Consider the following 24,541-nt stretch of genomic DNA (forward strand, 5'->3'; position numbering starts at 1 on the left):
TGCACACACACAGAGACAGACAGAGAGAGAGAGACACACACACAGACACAGAGAGAGACACACACACACAGACACAGAGAGAGACACACACACAGACACAGAGAGAGACAGAGACACACAGACAGACAGAGAGAGACACACACACACACACACACAGCGACACACTCACAGAGCGAGAGACACACACACAGAGATGCACACACACACACACAGACAGAGAGAGAGATGCACACACACACACAGACAGAGAGAGAGACACACACACACACAGACAGACAGAGAGAGAGAGAGAGACACACACACACACACACACACACATACAGAGACACACACAGACAGACAGAGAGAGAGAGACACACACAGACAGAGAGACGCAAGCAGACAGAGACGGAAAGGAGGGGATTCCAGAGCTTAGGGCCCAGGTAGCTGGAGGCAAAGCCGCTAATGTGGAATAATGGAAACTTGGGGATGCCCAGGAGGCCAGAGTTGGAGGAGCACAGAAATCTTGGAGAGTTGTGAGGTTGGGGGACATTGAGGGGTTTGAAAACCAGGATGGAAATTTTTATATCGAGCCATTGCTGGACCTCAGAGCCAAAGCAGTGAACACAGCGGTTCAGGAAGGCGGCTCACCACCACATTCTCAAAGGCAATTAGGGATGAGCAATAAACACTGGCCTAGCCAGCGACACCCACATCCCACGAATGAATAAAAAAAAGCTGAACAGGCCAAGGCAAGAGGAAGGACGCGGGACAGTGGATTTTTGGATGAACTCGGAGAGAAGCAACTGGCAAAGCTTGTGACCACAGTAAACAGGCAGGTACAACTGTTCTTTATTACAGTGAATTAGATAAATCCTGATATTGAATCAGATTATTACAGTGAGTTAGATAAATCCTGATATTGAATCAGATTATTACAGTGAGTTAGATAAATCCTGATATTGAATCATATTATTACAATGAGTTAGATAAATCTTGATATTGAATCATATTATTACAATGAGTTAGATAAATCTTGATATTGAGTCAGATTATTACAGTGAGTTAGATAAATATTGATATTGAATCAGATTATTACAGTAAATTAGATAAATCTTGATATTGAGTCAGATTATTACAGTGAGTTAGATAAATCCCGATATTGAGTCAGATTATTACAGTGAATTAGATAAATCCCGATATTGAGTCAGATTATTACAGTGAGTTAGATAAATCCCGATATTGAGTCAGATTATTACAGTGAGTTAGATAAATCCCGATATTGAGTCAGATTATTACAGTGAGTTAGATAAATCCCGATATTGAGTCAGATTATTACAGAGAGTTAGATAAATCCCGATATTGAGTCAGATTATTACAGTGAGTTAGATAAATCTCGATACTGAATCGGCTCCATGTGAGAATATTCTCACAGATTCAGTTTTGTTGAAGACACTCTGCGGGAGGTTTAAACACATTGGGATCACTGATTCCGTATGTCAAGTCCACGAACCTAGAAATTTAAAAGTAAAAAACAGAATGAGTACAGGCTTGTCCACAAACACTCCCAAAAAAAAACGCACTCCACATCCAAGTGGGCCGTCTGCTACATGGGCAAACTCAGCAAGCGCCCTGAGCAATTCATACTCCACAGATAGTGAATGAGGCAGCCCAGTTGGTGGCCCTGTCGTTCGGGGCAGGGGTGAGGCCCAAGGTGGGGGTGGGAGAGGGGAGAACCACCCCACCCCCTGCTGCTCCCAGTAGCGGCCACGGGATCCTTTACGCTCACCCGAACGGGCAGGAGGTTGAACATCTTAGCCAAAGTGAAAATGTGGCAGCAACAGCAACAACAACAACAACTTGCACTTGGGTGGTGCCATTCACTACCCGAGGCGCTTCCCAGGGGCTGTAAACGGGACAGGAGTCGACGCTGAGCCACTTCAGGCAGATGTTAGGGCAGACGACGGAAGGGGTTGGTCAAAGAGGTCGGTTCGAAGGAGCGTCTTAAAACAGGGGGGGAGAGAGAGAGAGGGAGCAAGGCGGAGAGAGGTTTAGGGAAGGAGTTCCAGAGCTTAGGGCCCAGACAGCTGAAGGTACCGCCCCCAACAACAACAACATCAACTTTATTTCTATAGCACCTTTAACAGGATGAACAGCTCAAGGCTTTTCACAGGGGCGTTACAAAACTAAGAAAGACACCGAGCCACTTAAAGGAGATATTAGATCGAATGATCAAAAGCTTGGTCAAAGGGGTAGGCTGAACAGAGTGCCTTCCAGGAGGACAGTAAGGTAGGGAGGCAGAGAGGCGCGCAGAGGCTATATCCCAGGGCTTGGGGCCTAGACAACCGAAGGCGTGGTCATCCTGGGCGGAGCGATTAAAGTTGTGGATGCGCAAGAGGCCAGGATTAGAGGAGCGCAGAGATCTCGGAGGGCTGTGAGGCCGGAGGAGGTTACAGAGATAGGGAGGAGGGGGTAGGGTTTGAGAACAAAGATGAGAATTTCATAATCAAGGGGCAGAATTTTACGTCTTGTGGGTGGGCGGGCGGGCGGGCGCTGGACCCGATCGGGCATAAAATGGCGCGCGGTGATGTCGGGCGAGCGCCCTGATGTCATCGGGCGCTCGCGCCATATTTCGGTGGGCGGGCGCACGCGAGAGTTGGCAGCGGGCCCACCGACAGTTAAGAGGCCCGTCAAGGCCGTTAAACCATTAATCGACAGCGAATTTTCACTGCCCCCGCCCCAACCTCAGGGCGAATCGGCCAGGCAGCCTTTGCGTTTTTGAGAAAGCGCCATCAGCAACGGGCTGGGTGAGGTTTCCGACCATGAATTAAAAGAAGGTGAGAAACGTTTCGGTGTAATTTTTATGAGGATTATGTCCACGCGAGCGAGTCCTGTGCGGGGACGGGTTTTTTTTTCAGATTTTTTTTTTTCCAAAACCTTTTTATTTATTTTTTTGATTTTAAAACTCTTCAGCTCCCAGAGGCAGCTCTCTGCCTCCAGGGAGACGCCAGGTGTGCGGTCCCCACCACCTACGCGCAAGACTTCAGCGCCCACCACCCTCCTCTTCCGGCACCTCCACCCCCCTAACCCCGGCAGCGCCGAGTCCTTCAGCGTGCGTTTTTAGGCAGGTGTTGCTTGACCGGGAGCCAGTGTTGGCCGGCGGAGCACGGGGTGGGGGTGATAGGGGAAGGGGACTTCGCTGAGAGTTAAGACACAGGCAGGGGGTGAGGGCTTCGGCAGCGGATCAGCCGGGGCAGGGGCAAAGTCGGGCGGCGTGACGGAGGTGGGAGGTAGGCGGCCTTAGCGGTGGAGTGGATATGTTGTCGGAATCCCACCTCGGGATTGAGCGTGACACCCAAGATGCAAGCAAACTGGATTACTCTCAGACAGTTGCCAGGAAGAGGGAAGGAGTCAGTAAATAGGGATCAGGACCCCCACCTCTTGACCGCGATTTCATGCTGGCTGCCCTATTAGCCACTGAAGGACTCGGCGCTGCCGGGGTTGGGGGGGTGGAGGTGCCGGAGGAGGAGGAGGGTGGGCGCTGAAGTCTTGCGCGCAGGCGGTGTGGAGCGTACACCTGGCGTCTCCCTGGAGGCAGAGAGCTGCCTCTGGGAGCTGAAGAGTTTTAAAATCAAAAAAAAAAATAAATAAAAAGGTTTTGAATAAAATCTGGAAAAAAAAAAACAACGTCCCCGCACAGGACTCGCTCGCGTGGACATAAACCTCATAAAAATTACACCGAAACGTTTCTCACCTTCTTTTAATTCATGGTCGGAAACCTCACCCAGCCCGTTGCTGATGGCGCTTTCTCAAAAACGCAAAGGTCGCCTGGCCGATTCGCCCTGAGGTTGGGGCGGGGGCAGCGAAAATTCGCTGTCGATTAATGGTTTAACGGCCTTGACGGGCCTCTTAACTGTCGGTGGGCCCGTTGCCAACTCTCGCGCCCGCCCGCCCGCCCGCCGACTGAAATATGGCGCGAGCGCCCGATGACATCAGGGCGCTCGCCCGACATCACCGCGCGCCATTTTATGCCCGATCGGGTCCAGCGCCCGCCCGCCCGCCCACCCACAAGACGTAAAATTCTGCCCCTTGATTATGAAATTCTCATCCTTGTTCTCAAACCCTACCCCCTCCTCCCTATCTCTGTAACCTCCTCCGGCCTCACGGCCCTGTTGGGAGTGGGGACTGGAAACGAAGGCTTCAGTCCTCCTCGCCTTTCATCGGAGGAAGTTTCTGCCCTGTCGGGGCTGGAATTTCGATAAGCGGTCCCGATAATTTATCAGCAGCGGAGGAGTCGAGAGAGGCGGCGGCGAGGGAGAGTCGGGTCTCGTCACCGTACACATGGAAACTCTGCTTTTGGGTGTTTTGCCAAGGGGCAAACGAGAAGCAGGATTGGAGGGAGGGGGGCAGGTGGCAAAGTGTAGATCCTTGGGGGGTACGTCGGAGGTAACGGGGTGGGAGCAGCAACAGAAGCCATTGCGAGCAATCCTCTGGCTATGATTAGATAGATATGAACGGAACCAGGTGAGGGCAGTCTCAACCAGCCGGACAGCAACAGAGAGGAGTTGGAGGAGGATGGTGGGGTCAACGGTATCAAAGGCTGCAGACAGGTCAAGAAGGACAGGGTGGGGGGGGAGTTTACTTTGGTCACAGTCACACAGGAATGATGGAGACTAATGAGGGAGCGATGAAAATAGGGGGGGGGATGCTCAAGAGGCCAAAATCGGAGGAACGCAGAGATCTTGGAAGGTCGTAGGGGCTGGGGGAGGTTACGGAGATGGGGAGGGTTGTGGGGGCTGGAGGAGGTTACAGAGGTAGGGAGGGTTGTGGGGGCTGGAGGAGGTTACAGAGGTAGGGAGGGTTGTGGGGGCTGGAGGAGGTTACAGGGGTAGGGAGGGTTGTGGGGGCTGGAGGAGGTTACAGAGATAGGGAGGGTTGTGGGGGCTGGAGGAGGTTACAGAGGTAGGGAGGGTTGTAGGGGCTGGAGGAGGTTACAGAGGTAGGGAGGGTTGTGGGGGCTGGAGGAGGTTACAGAGGTAGGGAGGGTTGTGGGGGCTGGAGGAGGTTACAGAGGTAGGGAGGGTTGTGGGGGCTGGAGGAGGTTACAGAGGTAGGGAGGGTTGTGGGGGCTGGAGGAGGTTACAGAGGTAGGGAGGGTTGTGGGGGCTGGAGGAGGTTACAGAGATAGGGAGGGTTATAGGAGCTGGAGGTTACAGAAGTAGGGAGGGTTGTGGGGGCTGGAGGAGGTTACAGAGACAGGGAGGGTTATAGGGGCTTGAGGAGGTTACAGAGGTAGGGAGGGTTGTGGGGGCTGGAAGAGGTTACAGAGACAGGGAGGGTTATAGGGGCTTGAGGAGGTTACAGAGATAGGGAGGGTTGTGGGGGCTGGAAGAGGTTACAGAGGTAGGGAGGGTTGTGGGGGCTGGAGGAGGTTACAGAGACAGGGAGGGTTATAGGGGCTTGAGGAGGTTACAGAGGTAGGGAGGGTTTGAGGCCATGGAGGGATTTGAAAACAAGGATGGGAATTTTAAAAATCGGGCTAATGGCAGACCAGAGTCAGTGTAGGTCAATGAGCAGAGAGGGCAATGGGTGAATGGGACTTGGTGTGAGATAGGGCAAGGGTAGCAGTGTTTTGGATGATGTCCTGTTTACAGAGAGAGGTGGGAGGTCAATCAGGAGTCTGTTGGGGTAGTTAATCCTAGAGGTAACAAAGGCAGGGCTGAGGGCCTCAGCAGCAGGTGAGCTGAGGCAGGGGAGGAGTGGGCGATGTTACAGAGGGCAACTGATGTTACAGACAGCTCAGGGTGACTAAAGGAGGACATCGAAAGGTCAGTCAGGAGTGGCCAATTAGTGTCTCCCTAAGGCAGAGGTTTAGAACCTGTGTGGAGCCTGAGACCATCACTTTAAGATTTCGCTCTTTGGCTTCTGGGCATAAAACATTGCAGGAGTGGGGGCATGTACAGGAAAATCAGGACATCTTCAGATAATCCAGCTTCCACACACCACCCCAGTCTCAGGGGTGCAAGTGCAGCATTCACACTGCGCTGACCAGGAGGTTTCAATGGAGCACTTCCCACCAAGAAATGATACTCAAGCTCCCTCTGGTGGCTCAGGCTGATTATAACAGCAACCGGCGTGGTACTTGGATGTCTGCTGTGTGACGCAGTGGCTTACACCAGAGGCCATGGGTTCAAGTCCCACCACTAGCACTCGAGTGCAAAATCTGGGTTGGCTCTCTTGGTACTGAGAGAGTGCTGCACTGTTGGAGGTGCCTTTCCAACGAGACATTAAGCGAGGTCCCCTCTGCCCTCTCAGGCGACCGTCGAAAATTCCTTAGTATTGCGGTGGGGGGCGCTTGGGCCTAGATTTTGTGCTCACCTCTCGGGGAGTAGGGCAAACCTACTAACTTGCTCTGCTCACTCAGGGGAAACACGTCGGGCCACGCAAATTGGAAAAGTTCCAGATTGCAAGGCCAGAGTTGAGTGGCCTGATCGCATTCGAGAGACAGGAGTGGTTCTGGAGCGGGGGGGGGTCTCTGAGCCGGTTGGGAGGGGGAAGGGGGGGGGGTAAATGCCACTCCAAGCTCCTCCCCCTCCTAGCTGGTGAACACAGACTGTTTTGCGAGCAGAGAATCGTGCTTCACGGGCCATTCAACCTGCCAACTCTGGGCCTTTTCCACCCGTAGCCCGGTGAGTGTTGGGCGTAGGGCAAGAGGACGCCGGATTGGGTGCTGTGAGGTGGGAGAGGGAGAGGGGGAGGGGGGAAAACAGGAGTAAAAAGCAAAGGCAGAGAAAATGCCAAAACAACTCACGAATCCAAGTTCAAGCCTGAATCCTTGCTGCCGCGATACAGGAAAGACAGGGGGAGACAGCCATACTCCGTGAAGGTCATTACACAGAAGCCTGAAAAATGAACCATTCGGTGGGTGGGGGGTCGTCAACATTAGGAAACAACATCAGCAATGATATGGATCTTAGTCAAATTGTCTGTGCTCGCAGTAAAGCCATAAACTGTTATCAAGTCAGAAGTCAATCACCAACAACCCTGAACGTGTAATTGTGCTGTATTGGTTTTGTCCAGAATGAGCCTCCTATCATTACAAATCACCAGGTCGACGCAGAGGAGGAAGATCATTCTGTCACCGTGCACTTAGGTCACCTCCACACCACTAGCCTTACAGAAGCATTTGCTTTTTAAATAGCGGGAGACGGTGGTGTAGTGGTAAGGTCACTGGACTAGTAATCCAGAGGGCCCCCCCCTGTCTAATGCTCTGGGGACACGGGTTCAAGTCCCACCATGGTAGCTGGAGTGGGAGTTAAGTTCAATTATTAAATCTAATGCCGATCATAGTTGTTAAAAACCCATCTGGTTCACTACTGTGCCTTTAGGGAAGGAAATCTGCCCTCCTACATGTGGTTGACTCTGAAATGGCCTAGCAAGTCACTCAATTGTGTCAAAACTGCTATGAAGTCTAAATGGAGTGAAACCTGACCACCTGGCATTGACCTAGACACCAGAAGTGGCAATGGCATACCTGGCCCTCTTGACTCTGCGAAGTCCTCCTTGCTAACGTCTGGGGTTTTGTACCACAATCAGGAGAGCTTGTCCCCACAGACTAATCAAGCAACAGCCTGACCTTGCCTGTAAGGTATGATTCTGTGAGTATGACTATGTCACTTTCACCTTCCCTGTGTATGTCCTGTCCCACCGGCAGAATAGACCCACCGGGGTGGGGTGGGGTGGGGTGGCACAGTTAGGAGGCAGTTGCCCTGGGAAGCCTCAACATTGGCTCTGGACCCCATGAAGTCTCATGGGCAAGGAAGCCTCCTGCTGATCACCATGTACTTCCCCTCAGCTAACAAATCAGCACTCCCCCATAGAGTTGGAGGAAGCACTGTGGGTGGCAAGGGCACAGAATGTACCCTGGGTGGGGGACTTCATTGCCCATCACCAAGAGTGGCTCGGTAGCACCACTACTGACTGAGCTGGCCGAGTCCTAAAGGACATTGCTGCTAGACTGGGTCTGTGGCTGGTGGTGAGGAAACCAGCAAGAGGGAAAAACATACTTGACATCATCCTCACCAACCTGTCTGCTGCCGATGCATCTGTTCATGACAGTATCGGTAGGTAGGAGTGATCACCGCATATTCCTTATGGGGACGAAGACCCATCTTCACATTAAGGATACCCTCCATTGTGTTGCGTGACATGACCACCGTGCTGAATCGGATTGATTTCAAATATTTCTAGCAACTCAAAACCGGGCATCCATGAGGCGCTGTGGGCCATCAGCAGCAGCAGAATTGTACACACCCACAATCTGTAACCTCACGGCCCGGCACATCCCCCACTCCACCATTACCACCAATCAAAGGGGTCAACCCTGGTTCAATGAGGAGTGCAGGAGGGCATGCCAGGAGCAGCACCAGGCATACCTAAAAATGAGGTGTCAACCTGGTGAAGCTATAACACAGGACTACTTGCGTGCCAAACAGCATAAGCAGCAAGTGATAGACAGAGCTAAGTGATCCCACAACCAACGGATCAGATCTAAGCTCTGCAGTCCTGCTATATCCAGTTGTGAATGGTGGTGGACAATTAAACAGCTAATCAGAGGAGGAGGGTCCAAAAATGCCCCCAACCTCAATGATGGAGGAGCCCAGCACATCAGTGCAAAAGGTAAGGCTGAAACATTTGCAGCAATCTTCAGCCAGACGTGCCGAGTGGATGATCCATCTCAGCTTCCTCCGGAGGTCCCCAGCATCACAGATGCCAGTCTTCAGCCAATTTGATTCACTCCACGTGGTATCAAGGAACAGCTGATGATACTGGATACTGCAAAGGCTATGGGCCCTGACAATATTCTGGCAATAGTACTGAAATCTTGTACTCCAGAAGTAGCCATGTCCCGAGCCAAGCTGTACCAGCACAGCTACAACACTGGCATCTACCCGGCTATGTGGAAAATTACCCAGGTATGTCTTGTACACAAAAAGCAGGACAAATCCAACCCGGCCAATTACTGCCCCATCAGTCTACTCTCCATCATCAGTAAAGTAATGGAAGGGATCATCCACAGTGCTATCAAGCGGCAATCACTCAGCAATAACTGACGCCCAGTTTGGGTTCCACCAGGGTCACTCAGCTTCAGACCTCATTACAGCCTTGGTTCAAACATGAACAAAAGAGCTGAACTCCCGAGGTGAGGTGAGAGTGACTGCCCTTGACTGAGTGTGGCATTAAGGAGCCCTAGCAAAACTTAGGTAAGTGGGAATCAGGGGGAAAACTCTCCGCTGGATGGAGTCATACCCAGCACAAAGGAAGATGGTTGTGATTGTTGGAGGTCAATCATCTCAGTCCAGGGACATCAATGCTGGGGTTCCTCAGGGTAGTGTCCTCGGCCTAACCATCTTTAGCTGCTTCATCAATGACTTTCTTCCATCATAAAGTCAGAAGTGGGGATGTTCGCTGATGACTGCATAATGTTCAGAACCATTTGCGACTCCTCAGATACTGAAGCAGTCCATGTCCAAATGCAGCAAGACCCAGACAACATTCAGGCTTGAGCTGATAAGTAGCAAGTAACATTCGCACCACACAAGTGCCAAGCAATGACGATCACCAACAAGAGAGAATCTAACCATCTCCCCTTGACATTCAATGGCATTACCATTGTTGAATGCCCCACTATCAACATCCTGGGTGTTACCATTGACCTGAAACCGAACTGGACTAGTCATATAAATACTGTGGCTACAAGATCAGATCAGAGGCTGGGAATTCTGTGGAGGGTAACTCACCTCCTGACACCCCAAAGCCTGTTCACCGTCTACAAGGCACAAGTCAGGAGTGTGATGGAATACTCTCCATTTGCCTGGATGAGCACAGCTCCCACAACACTCAAGAAGCTCGACACCATCCAGGACAAAGCAGTACCGCTTGATTGGCGCCCAATCCACCGCCTTCAACATTCACTCCCTCCACCACCGACGCACAGTGGCAACAGTGTGTGTACCATCTACAAGCTGCACTGCAGCAACTCACGAACTCAACAGCACCTTCCAAACCTGCGATCTCTGCCACCCAGAAGGACAAGGGCAGCAGACACCACCACCTGTAAGGTCCCCTCCAAGCCACTCACCATTCTGGCTTGGAAATATATCGGCCGTTCTTTCACTGTCACTGGGTCAAAATCCTAGAACTCCCTTCCTAACAGCATGGTGGGTGTACCTACACCACATGAGCTGCATGAAGGTGACTCACCACCACATTCTCAAGGGCCATTAGGGATGGGCAATAAATGCTGATCTAGCTAGCGACACCCACATCCATGAACAAATTTTTAAAAAAATGTTTTCAAGGTCTTTGCCCCACTCTCCCTATCCAATCCATCACTGTGTGTGAAAACCTCCCGAATTATGCCCAGAACTAGTAACCATTCATTTGGGTGGAGGTATATGTTGTTGGGGTGCTGGGGGGGCTCTCTCGTGTTGATGTGGCTCCTTAGCATTGAGACATTGACACCAAGACTGGCAAGAACAGACATGCAAGGGAGCATGCAATACTCAACAGGTGGCAACTGTTAAGCCCACTTGGCTGACAGATGGGAGCTGTAGGTTGAGAATCTACGTGCAGATAACCAGTGTCCCCACCGGCAATGTAGTCCCGATCCAGACAAGACCCAGGAACCTTACTAGCGCTTAGTTCCGGAGAGCTGGTTAGAGTCAAGCAATACACTACACACACACCCGTGCCCTGGCCCTTGCCAACCTGTACCTACTACTGGTTTTAGCTGAGTGAGCAAGTGTCCCTACAAGGGGAGTCCTTATCAGGGCAAACCCAAAACTATACCAATGGGGATTTTCAACAATTTGATTTGGAGCTTGGTGACGGGTTTCTATGACAACAAGGAAACAAGCTGGTCAAGAAGAAAAGAGTTGAGTCCCCAATTCATAGCCTAGAAAGTAGATCAAGGCTTTTCAAGAGCGAAACTAGGAAAATCGTCTGCACGCAATGGTAGAAGTTTAAAACATGTAATTGACAGTGGGTTTATTGTTCATTTTAAACCTGAGATTGCGGATCGGCCGTGATCTCAATGAGTGGCAGAACAGGCTCAAGGGGGTGAATGGCCTTCCTCCTGTTCCCATGTCATATAGACCAGGTTCGATCAATGCTGTTCGCTGATTTTGTTTTTTATTCATTCATGGGATGTGGGCTGGGCCCAGCATTTATTGCCACCCCTAATTGCCCCCTTGAGAAGGTGGTGGTGAGTCGCCTTCTTGAGCCGCTGCAGTCCATGTGGTGTAGGTACACCCACAGCGCTGTTAGGGAGGGAGTTCCAGGATTTTGACCCAGCGACAGTGAAGGAATAGCCGATATAGTTCCAGTTATGGGGAGAAGGTGGCAGAGGGATAATGTTGCCGGACCAGTAATCCCGAGACCCAGGCTAATGCTCTGGGGGCACGGGTTCAAATCCCACCAGGGCAGCTGGTGGAACTTGAATTCAGTTAATAAATCTGGAATATAAAGCTAGTCTCAGTCATGGTGACTATGAAACTATATTCAATTGCCATAAAAGCCCATCTGATTCACTAATGTCCCTTTAGGGAAGGAAATCTGTCGTCCTTAACTGGCCTGGTCTACATATGACTCCAGACCCACAGCAATGTGGTCGACTCTTAACTGCCCTCTGCAATGACTTAGTCAGGCCAGTTCATGGGCAATTAGGGATGGGCAACAAATGGTGGCCTGATATATATACCAAAAAAATCAGGACGGTGTGTAGCTTGGAGGGGAACTTGCAGATGGTGGTGTTCCCATCCCTCTGCTGCCCTCGTCCTTCTTGGTGGTAGATATTTGGATGGTGACAGATATCGCCAGTGTTGTGAAGGGAATAAAATATAATCAGGCAGAGCACCCACCCCTGATCGTAACTCAAGCACCTTGTCTGAAACTTGATAGTGGCCAGGACATGAGGTGAGGCTACTGTTGGCCTGGGGTAAGATGCCTTCCAAAGTGGTACACCTTGTCAGATCCTATATGTGTGGAGACTGGTCAGCTGGATGAGCACTGGGGGTGGGGGAAAGGAGGGAGATGTGGTACAGAGAGAATAAGTAGGGGTCTACCCTCGCACTTACCACTGTCACCTTCTACAATCCAGACATTGGCCAGAAGCCCCTCTCTTGGGGAAGCAGAGCTGCCGACGTACATCTGACTAAGAAATTTCGCGTTGTCAGGGACGCGAATTGGCTCGAATGGAACCTGGAGCGGTTGCTTCACACAGGTCCTGTTCGCAAGGTAGAACGTGTACTGGACAGACTGCAAACAGAGGTAAACAGAAAGCAGTCAAACAAGGAAAATTTGGCACACTGCCCGGGTTGTGCAGATTAGGGACCCCAGCCGGGAAGATTGTAATGCCTCATTCATGGCCCAGGCAATTTTCGATCCACTGAAACCTTCTCCGTTCAAAATCTCAGACACAAAGCTGTTGTGGGAGGGCTAATTAATTAAATTTACCTCTAAGCCAATTAATTGATATTAATCATTTCTACTGATTTACTAAGCATTTTCACTGTTTTAACTTCCAGTAGGCATCAGAGCAGTTGAGTTACAGTGACTTCTTGTGGCTTCATCTTGCAACCACGTTGACACAGGGGGCTGTTTACATAGGGAACTCCCTCAATAATTATTTACATAGTTACTTTCAATGTGACATGTTGAGACATATAACATAATTCTGACATCAGAAGGTAAAATTTTCAGACAGAAAATGCAAGGTATTTAAAGATAATATTAAAATCTCCTGTGGAATTGCACACAGGGACTTGGGAAATGGCAGGTGATGTCAGGGGCTCAGAAGGTGTGTCATAATTGAACCAGAGATATGTCTGGGAGTGTTTGATGGGGACAGTGTTGAGGGAGCTTTACTCTGTATCTAACCCCGTGCTGTACCTGCCCTGGGAGTGTTTGATGGGGACAGTGTAGAGGGAACTTTACTCTGTATCTAACCCCGTGCTGTACCTGTCCTGGGAGTGTTTGATGGGGACAGTGTTGAGGGAGCTTTACTCTGTATCTAACCCCGTGCTGTACCTGCCCTGGGAGTGTTTGATGGGGACAGTGTAGAGGGAACTTTACTCTGTATCTAACCCCGTGCTGTACCTGTCCTGGGAGTGTTTGATGGGAACAGTGTAGAGGGAACTTTACTCTGTATCTAACCCTGTGCTGTAACCTGTCCTGGGAGTGTTTGATGGGGACAGAGTAGAGGGAGCTTTACTCTGTATCTAACCCCGTGCTGTACCTGCCCTGGGAGTGTTTGATGGGGACAGTGTAGAGGGAGCTTTACCCTGTATCTAACCCCGTGCTGTACCTGTCCTGGGAGTGTTTGATGGGGACAGTGTAGAGGGAGCTTTACCCTGTATCTAACCCCGTGCTGTACCTGCCTTGGTAATTTTTGTGGGATAGTTTGATGGGAGGGCTGAGTGCGGCGGTGGATGTGGGGGAGGGGTGATATTGGGCGGGGGAGTGGGGGTGGCGGGGGGCATTGTTGTTTGGGTCCAAAAAGGAAACCATCCCAGTACATAGATCCCTCACAATGAAACAAGCATTAAGAGCAGCTTCCTCATGTGGTGACTGGTGCTGTGATTGGCCGAGTTCCAGGAACAGTTCACTGTGGTGGGTTTCTGCTGCTCATGTTTTGGACAGAGGGAACTCAGAGAAAATGTAACTTAAAGTGAAAACTGAGGCCCTGCGGGCCCTGTATACCTACCTCCTGGTATAGCTTGATGTCCACCACTTGGCCTTTCTCACCTCCAAATAATGCTGTTGTGAGGGCATAAATCCTCTTTTGAACAGCGTCGTAGGCGAACTTTGCAAACTCCCCTGTGCCTTTGGTCATGTTGAACTTTAAAACAATACTGAATTAGTGAACCAGATGGGTTTTACAGCAATCGATGATGGTTGTCATGGTCTTCGTCAGTGAGGCTAGCTTTCCGATTCCATGCTTTATTAATTGAATTTAAATTCCACCAGCTGCTGTAGTAGGATTTAAACCTGTGTCCCCAGGACTTTAGCCTTGGACCTCTGGGTCACTAGTCCAGTGACAGTAACACTGTGCCACCATCTCCCCTTGTACACATCAGGAAAGGTGACACAGGCTGGGGTTATTTTCTCTAGAAAAGAGAAGGCTGAGGGCGACCTGATAGGGATCTTTAAAATTACAATGGGGTTCGACAGGGTAGATGGTTAGAAGATGTTCTCATTTGCAGGCAAAACCAGAACTAGGAGCCATCAGTGTAAAATTGTCACAAATAAATCCAATAGGGAATTCAGGAGTAACTTTTTTACCCAGATTGGGAATGTGGAATGTGGAGTGGTTGAGGCGCATTGGCATAGATACATTTGTTCTTGGGATGTAAGTGTCGCAGGTAAAGCCAGCATTTATTGCCCATCCCTAACTGCCCTCGAGAAGGTGGTGGTGAGCTGCCTTCTTGAGCCCCTGCGGTCCATGTGGTGTAGGTACACCCACCGTGCTAAGGGGGAAGCTGGATAAGCACGTGGGGGAGAAAGGAATAGAAGGAGATGCTGATGGAGTGAGATGACGAGGGGTTGGGAAGACATTCGCCTGCTGTAATTCAATGTAACAGAACACAAGGGGAATACTGGGAGGGCATCAGAATCAATCTTAACGAAATAGCTATTCCACAGTGAGTTAATGAACACCCAGAGTGTGCGTTCCACACTAGACATAATCATGTGCTTTCCTACATGACAGCCACCACTAAATCTTAAGAAACTTGTCTCGTGTATTAATATCTTATCAATTACATTGTTAACGTCAATTATATTATTAAGGTTAAGAGAAACAGGTGATGGTATTAATTGTCTTTGAACACATATAAATAGGTGACAGCTGGGACACTGGGTTGAGTGGGAGGAGAGCTGTGAGACTGAACAAGCCAATAAACTCTCTCAATAAAGAAAGATCTGTGTCTTGGTTTTGTCTTCACCAATTGGCTTGGATCCTATTAACACCCACGCTGAACTCTCCTCTCTTGTTCTTCCTGATTGTCAAACTCCACCCGCCACTGCCATTCACACCCTCTTCCTCCTTCACCTTGGCGAGGTTAAGATTCAACACTCAGCCTCCTGCTCAATTTTTTCTTTCCTTTATTCTTTCATGGGATGTGGATGTCACTGGCAAGGCCAGCATTTGTTGCCCATCCCTAATTGCCCTTGGACTGAGTGGCTGGCCACACCATTTCAGAGGGGGGCAGTTGAGAGTCAACCACATTTGCTGTGGGGTCTGGAGTCACATGTAGGCCCAGACCGGGTAAGGACGGCAGATTTCCTTCCCTAAAGGGGACATTGGTGAACCAGATGGGGTTTTCACAACAATGGCTTCACAGTCACCATTACTGGAGCTGGCTTTTATTTTTAATTCCAGATTTATTAATCGAATTTAAATTCCACCAGCTGCCATGGTGGGATTTGAACCCACGCCCCTAGAACTGGGCATTCAGATTACTAGTTTAGTGACACTACCACTACGCCACCATCTCCTCAGTCCCAGGATCTCAAAAATGGTGGTTTCTTGCTGCCCTGCTACAATCTAATTCAAATTTAGCATCAGGTGTACACTGACTAAGGGTCTTTTAACGTATACCTAAAGTTCCTAATTATACCACCTGAACACAGGGATCAACTCATGTTCACAATACAGGGGGTCCCCACGGATTATTTGACGTTTGAACAGAGGGAATTACCTCGGCTAAAACCTGCGTTAAAACATCGTTAAAGTGTTGGCACCCAGACCAAACTGACCGCAATTTCTGCCTAAGTATCGCTCCCCGTCTCAGGATTCGAGCTTGGAGTCATAAACTGGGCCCCCCGAGGTGAAAGCTTATCCTGGAAGGCAATGAGCCCCGGAATTCCATCCCCAAACCTCTCTACCTCTCTCTCCACCACCCCCCCCACCCGTGTTCCCTAAAACCTGCCTCTTTGATCAAGCTGTCCGTCACATATCCTAATATCTCCTTACGGAGCTGTGTCAATTTTTGTGGATAGCGCTCTTGTGGGATGCCTTGGGGAGTTTTTAAAACTGGGTTAGAATTAACACATAAACTCTTGTTCCTCTTTCTTAGTGGGTTTGGACTTTCCCTGGCTGTTGACAGAACTATACTCAGACAGGACAAAAACCAGGTGGAAAAATACCAGGCGTTTTTGTTTTTGTTCTAGATTTCCAGCATCCGCAGTATTTTGCTTTTATACTCAGACAGGGTTCTCCCTCCCCTGTAAGCTCAGGTGCCAGCCTCTGCAGCGGTGGGCAGGAAGGATACCCAACTGTGCAGGAGCTGCACCCGCTGGGCACCACACTTCCCTGCATGTCCCGGTGAGACATAACCTGACTGCAGATACATCCAGCCACCTTTCCTTGGCTACAGACTGCCACCAGTTCCCTGTGGGACCCGGTGCATCCAGCCGACAGAGGCCCCGGTTCTAACCGCACCTCACGCCAGTGAGTAAGCACTATAGTTAAAGAATTCAGTGTCAACTCGCTCAAACTCGGGGAGATCAGAGGCACCAGGCTCTACAACGTTGATACTCACAGAAGACATTTGACCTTCGAGGAGCTTCGGTGACTCTGTAAAGGTACAAAGCAGAGAAACGGGTCTGTTACGGGCGGCGTGAGTTTACTCAAGAGATTGTTGTACACATTTACAGTCTCCAGCATGGAGCTACGCACTACTAGATATTCAGGCTCACAGGCCATACGGCCCATCTAGTCTATACCGGAACTTGTACACAACGTGAGTCTGCCCCACACCCCCCGGTCCACCCTGCTCCCCAACTCCCCAAAAGCCTCTGCCGTGTCATGTCAAACCTCCCTTTGATGCGTCAATGTAGCCTGCTCTAGCTGCTCCAGGTGGCGCATCTCCCCACCACACTCTGCACAAAGAAATTCTTTATCTGAGCTGTTATATTTATGTCCCCTTGTTCAGGACTCACTCATATCCAGCCTGTTGAACTCCGTCTTAATTTTAAAACCTTTGCCCGGTCCTCCCTCAGTTTTTGTTCTTTTAAAAAATTCATTCAGGGGACGTGGACGCCACTGGCCAGGCCAACATTTATTGCCCATCCCTAATTGCCCCTTGAGAAGGTGATCGTCAGCAGCCCCTGTGGTGTAGGTACACCCACAGTTGCTGTTAGGGAGGGGGGTTCCAGGATTTTGACCCAGCGACAGTGAAGGAACGGCCGATATATTTCCAAGTCAGGATGGTGGGTGGCTTGGAGGGGAACTTGCAGGTGGTGGTGTTCCCATGTGTCTGCTGCCCTTGTCGTTCTAGGTGGTAGTGGTCGTGGGTTTGGAAGGTGCTGTCGAAGGAGCCTTGACGAGTTGCTGCAGTGCATCTTGTAGATGGTACACACACTGCTGCCACTGTGCGTCGGTGGGTGGAGGGAGTGAATGTTTGTCGATGGGGTGCCAATCAAATGCGCTGCATTGCCCTGGATGGTGTCAAGCTTCTTGAGTGTTGTGGGAACTGCACTCATCCAGGTAAGCGGAGAGTAGAGAACAGAAGAAAGAAGAGAATTCAGAGTAAAGAGCCCCAGCCTGCTCAATCATTCCTAATGGTTATATCCTCTCAACTCTGGCAACACACTTGTAAATCTTTTCTGTGCTTCCCTGTCTTTATATTCAATTCCTCTAGAAATGAGCTCCAGTACCCTGTATTCCTTTTTTTAAAAAAAATAATCATTCTTGGGATTTAAGCATCGCTGGCAAGGCCAGCATTTATTGTCCATCTCCGATTGCCCTTGCCCTTATCAACACGCATTGCTAATTTTGATTGATTGATATGCAAGCTGCCTTTAATCCTTTCAGCCCCGGTATCGCATGGTAAAACTGCACTCTGCACCGCACCCCACCCCACCAACCTCCTCAAGGACAAATAGATCAGCCAGAGCTATCTGGCCCCTCCGCTGGGGATGCAGCGGGCCAGCTAAAAGCCTATTGGGCTTTTGGTGGGACCGGAAAATCTCAATGGAGGGCGGGCCAGGTCTTGAAAATCCTGAGGTGTGGGGCCCACAATCTAAATGGTGCCCAACCAAGATCCCGCAAGACTGAAGCAACATTTCAACCCTGCCTCCTTGAGATGAAAGTCCACTAGCTTTTTTTTTAGTTAATTTTTAATTGTCCACCCATTTTTATGATTCGTGTTTTGGAACAGCCAAAAGCCCTTCCTTTCCTCCACCACATCTCCTAGGCCTGAATTTTTCAGGCGGGGGGGGGGGGGGGGGATGGGCTTTGGGTGGATTGCCACCCACGATCGGCTCCGAGCCGCCATTAAACAGGTCCCCCATCGTGTGTCACACGAGATGGGACACGAGATCTTTAAAAACTTATTTAATAAAAAGCTTTAGGAAACCTCATCCCGCCCGTGGACGAGGTTTCCTAAAAACAAAAACAACGCAAAGGCCGCTTGGCCTTTTCGCCTGTCCCGCCGACCGTTAGGTTGGACGGGCGGCGATTACAATAACCTTAGTTAGAGCCTTCGTGGCCTCCACAGGCCGTTTACCTATCGGCGGGCACGCAGCCGATCCCGGCGCCAAACGGAACGTCACAACTCGGCGCAGTCACCTCGGGGCGCACGCCCAACGTCATCGCGCGTCGGGGCCCGGCCCCTGCACCCCGACTGAACGATTCTGCCCCTCGTCTCTCACCGGTGAGGAAACGTCCCAATTTATCTTTCAAAGTGGACGACCTCACACTTCCCTGCGTTGGACTCCGGCTGTTGCCGTTTGGCTCACTCACTTAATCTGCCTAATATCCCTTTGTGACTTTTTACACCCGCTATACAATTTAGAAGGACAAGGGCAGCAGCAGACACATGGGGACACCACCACCTGGAAGTTCCCCTCCAAGCCACCCGCCACTCCACTCCCACTCCCCATTAACCAGAACTGCTGGTAGATTTTACACATTAGCACTCTCGATGCAGAGTCCTGCTCATCCAGGTTCTCTTTTTGCCTTCTGCAGGAGATCAGATTTCTGGGTTGGGTATGGCATGCATGAGCATATTTATAGAGAATACTGGATTCACGAGATCTCCTGGAATGCTCTCCGTTGCTGGAGGGGAATGTTCGTAGTACTTACCTCCTCTAGGTTTTGTTTTAAACCTCCGGTAGATTGCACAGCTGTGGGAGGGAGGGAGGGCTTGAGCAGGGGAGAGGCAGGGAAGAAATGTTTAGTGATAATGTTCTGTCACCAGGTCTCGTGGTGTGAGACAGGCTAGATTTTTAAAATTTACTCTTTCATGGGTTGTGAACATTTGATGTCCATTTAGTGTCGTCATGGTATTGTCGCTGGACTAGTAATCCAGGGACCCAGGGTAATGCTCTGGGGACCCGGGTTCGAATCCCGCCAGATGGTTGAACTTGAATTCAATAAAAATCTGGAATCAAAAGTCTAATGATGACCATGAGACCATTGCCGACTGTCTTAAAAACCCATCTGGTTCACTAATACCCCTTTAGGGAAGGAAATCTGCCATCCTTACATGTGTCTGGCCTACATGTGATACATACAGCAATGTGGTTGGCTCTTAAATGCCCTCTGAGCAAGGGCAATTAGGGATGGGTGATACATGCTGGCCTAGCCAGTGATGCCCACATCCCATAAAGAGAAAAAAATTGCCTTTGAACTGAGTGGCCATCTCAGCAGGGTCGGGGGGGGGAAGTTAAGAGTCATCCACATTTGCTGTGGGTCTGGAGTCATGTGTAGGCCAGACCGGGTAAGGACGGCAGATTTCCTTCCCTAAAGGGGCATTAGTGAACCAGATGGGTTTTTAACAACAATTGGTAATAGTTGTCATGGTCACCATGACTGAGACGAGCTTTATAACTCCAGATTTATTCATTGAATTTAAATTGCATCAGCTGCCGTGGTGGGATTTGAACCAGTGTCCCCCAGAGCCTGGACCACTGGTTTGCTCGTCCAGTGGACGTTACCACTATGCCGCCATCTCCCCACTGCCCTTTCCCTCCTACGATTACTCGTTACACAAACTTTGGCTTGTAATCGAGGCGTTTAAAAATGACAAAGGGCGGAGGTGACCGTCTCCTCTGGTGAGGAAATCTGGAACGAGGGCCCTAATACGTGAAACGCAGTCCCCTTGCCGGAATGCACCCACCTGAAAGGTACCTTTCTAGCCCTGTCTCCATTACGTTTCCTGGGTGACTGACGCAGTGCGTCATAAAGGCTACTCACCGCAAGGCTCAGGATTGCCTTCCACGGTCACCAGGAAGGACAAGGAGCAGATGGACAACGCAGCCAACAGCTTCATCGTGTTGGAGTATCAAAACCTGCAGATGCACAAACACACACAAAATTAGGGCTCCTTTTATTTTTGGGGCGTTTGACTCCATCTTCTTCAGTTATACACCTGGCTTGACGCTGCCCCCTGTGCCTCTGGCTCAAAGGCTATGTCACTGCGAAAACCAGCCCCAAGCTTTGATCCCCATATCTGCGCTGAGTTAGCCGGTCCAGTGATTGCAACGGTGGCCGCAATTGGCTTCCGTAGCCCACGGGTAAGAAAGGGGAAATGGATGCTGGGGTAGTGCAGGAAAACGGTGCTGAAGTAGCAGGTCAGCCATGATCTCATTGAATGGCGGAGCGGATGGGAAGGGCTGAGTGCTCCTTATGTTCTCAGAATGAGCCACTGTTCACCGCCTGCCTGCCTGCCTACTGGAAAACGCAAGTGCCTGAAGAGGGTCAGGCTCAGCTGAGGCACCTCCCACAGTCGAATGGCTCCCCGACAACCACCCCCACCCTAGTCTTGGCTCGCACACGAAGAATGGCCATTTAAGCCAATCACCCGAGGGCGTGCAGCAGCCATGGAGCGAGTCAGTAGCTGCCGGGGAGGGCAATTGATTGGAAGACTAAGCTGCCCTAGTTTGCAGGGGTTAAACCACAGGTACGCACAGCGCAAGGAGATGGGGTTGCTTGCAGGAAAAGAAGGCATTCTAAGATCTAACAATTGGGAAAAGCCACCAGCCTCTGTGCCCAAACCGTTGTCTGCAAGAACTGAAGTTAAGAGAACTCACCTTGAATTCGATTGTTCAGCCTATCGTGTTACTGTGCCTGGGTCGTTTAGCCATTGCAACAGAGGGCGAGTACACATTGACACAGCATAGGCACAGTGCAGCCATGGCCTGTCTCCTCCCCAGCCTCAGTCCATCCTTTTGTCACCTCCGGAGCCTACTGTTCCAATGCTCTCCCGCACGGCCTCCCATCCCCCACCCTCTGCGAGCTTCAGCACATTCAGAACTCTGCTCCTCCATATTCTGACTCAACCCAAGTCCCAGTCACCCATCCACCCCTTCCAACCTCTCCCTCCTCCTTTAACCTACCTCTTTGACCAAGCTTTAGGTGGCATGCCCTTGTGCAGCCCGTGCCAATTTTTCTTAACGCTCCTGTAACACACACCACGCTAAAGGCAAGTTGTTGTGTAACAGTCAGTACATCCAGGGCCAAAGGCAAGACTTTAAAACAAGACTCTCTTCAAACAATATTGACAATAATTCTGACAATAGGAAGAGCCCCACCCAGGCATGAAGCACAGCCTGTTGAAAAGGATTTATAAAGAGCTGCCTTACACTCCACACTCACCTATGGTTAGAACGATGCTGTTGCTGCTATATACCTCTGAAGGTCCAGTTCAACACTGTTATATTTTAGACTTCCTTGTTATGAGGCAAACATCAGGTGACACTGTGATTATGTAACTGGAAACAAAGACAACCAATCAAGTGAAGGGGTAAATTACAATCCAATTTCCCAATGTGACCTCAATGCTGACTGATTGCTGGATAAGTCACAACAGCTTCTGGATATTTGGGGGGAGATTTTTGGACTGGGGCAAGGGTTAGAAAGTTGACATCATTCCCCCTGGGACCGCTCTGTGAATGTCAGCATGGTCCCTGGGGCTCCCTTTGGGAATCTCGACACACTATGTAAGTTCTTTCGAACTTGAATTCCGATTTTGTTCATTGGAGACTTGAGGCAACAGGAGACAGTTTAGTGAAGTAACTCAGGGAACTTTAATAGATTATAAATTAATCCTTATCACAGCAGGGCAGCGGCTTTACAGGCGTACTACGGTTCTTGCTTCTTGGCTCAGCTTTGGGCACAGGTTGACACACAGTCTTCTCTCTCTCTGCTGGCATCTGATCTGCTTTCAGCTGACGGGCTGCCCTCAGTTTCAAATTCAGCCCACGTTGGTCAGTGAAAGCTGTTGCTTATTAACTCGTTCCAAGCCACCAACCCACAGAAGTGATCGATGATGTTATTGTATTCTGATTGGCCGAAACGAGGCCAGGCTATTTTCTAATTGGCTTAAGGGGTGCGTGATCAGTCTGTGATGGAGGTGTCAGCTGTGGCTCAGTTCATAGCACCCTCGCCTTTGAATCAGAGGGTTGTGGGTTCATGTCCCACTCCCAGAAACCAAGAACTGTGATTGTACTCGAAAGAGTTGCAATCTGTGACTGTTGATAACTCGAAAGAGTTTCCCACTCCTGGAAACCAAGAACTGTCTTTGTACTCAAAAGAGTTGCAATCTGTGACTGTTGATAACTTGAAAGAGTATCAGTCTGTGATGAGGTGTCAGCTGTGGCTCAGTTCATAGCACCCTCGCCTTTGAATCTGTGGGTTCATGTCCCACTCCTGGAAACCAAGAACTGTGATTGTACTCGAAAGAGTTGCAATCTGTGACTGTTGATAACTCGAAAGAGTATCAGTCTGTGATTGTTGGCAATTGGAATGAGTTGCTTTGCTTTTAAAACACGAGGATGATTTGGAAAAGTTGCCCACAGCCTTAAAACTATGTAGGCCTAATACAAAAGATTATAAAACAGGTGATACTTAAAAGTTACACAGGGTGTGTGTGAAATATAAGTGCATAGCAGTAATCAGTGTTTAAAATGTAAGATAGTAAAGTCTCCTTATACATTAAATTAATACATAATCTTGAGTGATAAAAGCCTAAAAAGATTACACAGTTTCAAAACTAGTCTCACATGATTACAAATGTTAGTTCTTAATACAAACAATATATTGTGTCAAACATCATTGCTTTCTTCTAAAACACTACAAAGTAAAACCAGCTTAATGTAGGACACAGCCGCTGTTATTCTTTCCCTTTCCTGATAACACCCGGTTCTGATAAGGTTCTGCGATCTGGGGGAAATATAAACTTGCCCATTCAACCTTGAAGGCAGCAACTCAGTGTGGCTTTGTAATATGGAAATAAGTGCAACAAAGGGGCTCTTCATCAGTTGTTCTGTAATTAACCCACTAGTAGGTTGCCTCATTGTGTCTAAAATCCCATCGTGCCTTTCCCTGTCAAATGAAGCCAAGCAGAGTCACATGATATTCACTGCTGGAGCGTTCTGTGGGTTACAGTTTAAAAGGATAGTACACTACGAGGTTAAAAGATCAATATGTTTTAATTGTGTGATCTACACTAAAACTAATCATTAGACATCATTTTCCCTCCATATTCCCCACCTCGAGGCCCAGATTTCTCAGCACAGTGAATCGCCCCAACCAAACCCGGCTCAGTTGGGCCCTAACTCTCCACCCAACGCTTCAGCTTCTGGGGAAAGCGGCTGCATGTGAATCTCTGTAGACTGGACCTGGGCCTGTGGGTCCCTTACACTCCGTACTACTAACCACAGCAACTGAAGGGTTAAAACTCCGTTGGTGGGAGTCACGGCCCGCCAGCCACTCACTCCTGGTTTTTTTCCCCTGCACACAGCCATCCCTGAATAAATGCGACTACTCCTTCAAAAGGGACCCAGTCCCCTTCCTCCAGACGCTCCACTCCATAAGCAGCGATTGGACTTCTTTACTCGACATCCTGCCTAACTTTGCTCGGTAGAGAGAAGAAACAGTTCTAGCCGTCGTCTCGAAAGGTGTCGGAGTCACTGGCGGGTTCTCGGTGATCCCACTGCCCTGAGGGCCCTCCCTTCCTTCCCGATGCTGCTGTTGGACGGGCAGATGCACCGAGATCCTCCGTTACAAACGCCGAGGGCAGAATATTACGCTCAGTGTGCGGGTGCATGCCCGACACGCCCTGAGCGTAAAATCACGGGCGATGGCGTTGGGGGCGAGCGTCCCGACGTCATCGCGCAGTCTCGCGATATTTCGTTCGGCGGGCGTGCATTGGAGTCGGCTGCGCGCCCGCCGACAATTGAAAGGCCTATTAAGGGTATTAAGAAGCCCATGAAATTCAAATTATGCTGCCCGTCCAACCTAACGGGGTTGGCGGGACAGGGCGAAAAGGCCAAGCGGCCTTTACATTTTTGAGGACACCTCATCCACGAGCGGCATGAGGTTTCCTAAAGCAAATAAACATCAGTTAAAAACTTTATTTACGAGGGGACATGTTTTATGACAATTTTATTTCCTTTATTATTCTTTTTTTTAAACCAGCGCCTCATCTCCCTGAGGCAGCTCCGTGCCTCAGGAGGAGGAGGAGGGGAGCTCTCTTTGGAGCGCGTGCATGAA

General features: G+C 49.8%; 1 protein-coding gene across 1 annotated transcript; it reads right to left on the reverse strand.

Moving 5' to 3' along the window:
- Window positions 1-809: 809 nt before the first annotated feature.
- Window positions 810-20,355, reverse strand: LOC144676692 (ependymin-like). Its single transcript, XM_078537044.1, has 6 exons — window positions 20,243-20,355; window positions 16,584-16,618; window positions 13,745-13,879; window positions 12,117-12,297; window positions 6,791-6,881; window positions 810-1,492 (listed from the first exon to the last, which is right to left on the reverse strand). The coding sequence occupies exons 1-6, from the start codon at window positions 20,316-20,318 to the stop codon at window positions 1,417-1,419; spliced, it is 594 nt and encodes a 197-aa protein (XP_078393170.1). The 5' UTR covers window positions 20,319-20,355; the 3' UTR covers window positions 810-1,416.
- Window positions 20,356-24,541: the final 4,186 nt, after the last annotated feature.

This window comes from Cetorhinus maximus, unplaced genomic scaffold (genome assembly GCF_964194155.1).
Source record: "Cetorhinus maximus unplaced genomic scaffold, sCetMax3.hap1.1 HAP1_SCAFFOLD_1825, whole genome shotgun sequence".
Taxonomy (NCBI): domain Eukaryota; kingdom Metazoa; phylum Chordata; class Chondrichthyes; order Lamniformes; family Cetorhinidae; genus Cetorhinus; species Cetorhinus maximus.

Bases quoted from the DNA above. Each gene is read 5' to 3' on its own strand.
- LOC144676692 (XM_078537044.1), bottom strand. From the start codon at position 20,318: ATGAAGCTGTTGGCTGCGTTGTCCATCTGCTCCTTGTCCTTCCTGGTG. The intron at 12,298-13,744 runs GTAGGTATACAG...CTCTGTTTGCAG, and splicing joins ACATCAAGCTATACCAGGAG to TCTGTCCAGTACACGTTCTA. The intron at 1,493-6,790 runs GTGAGTTGTTTT...TTAAATTTCTAG, and splicing joins TCAGGCTTGAACTTGGATTC to GTTCGTGGACTTGACATACG.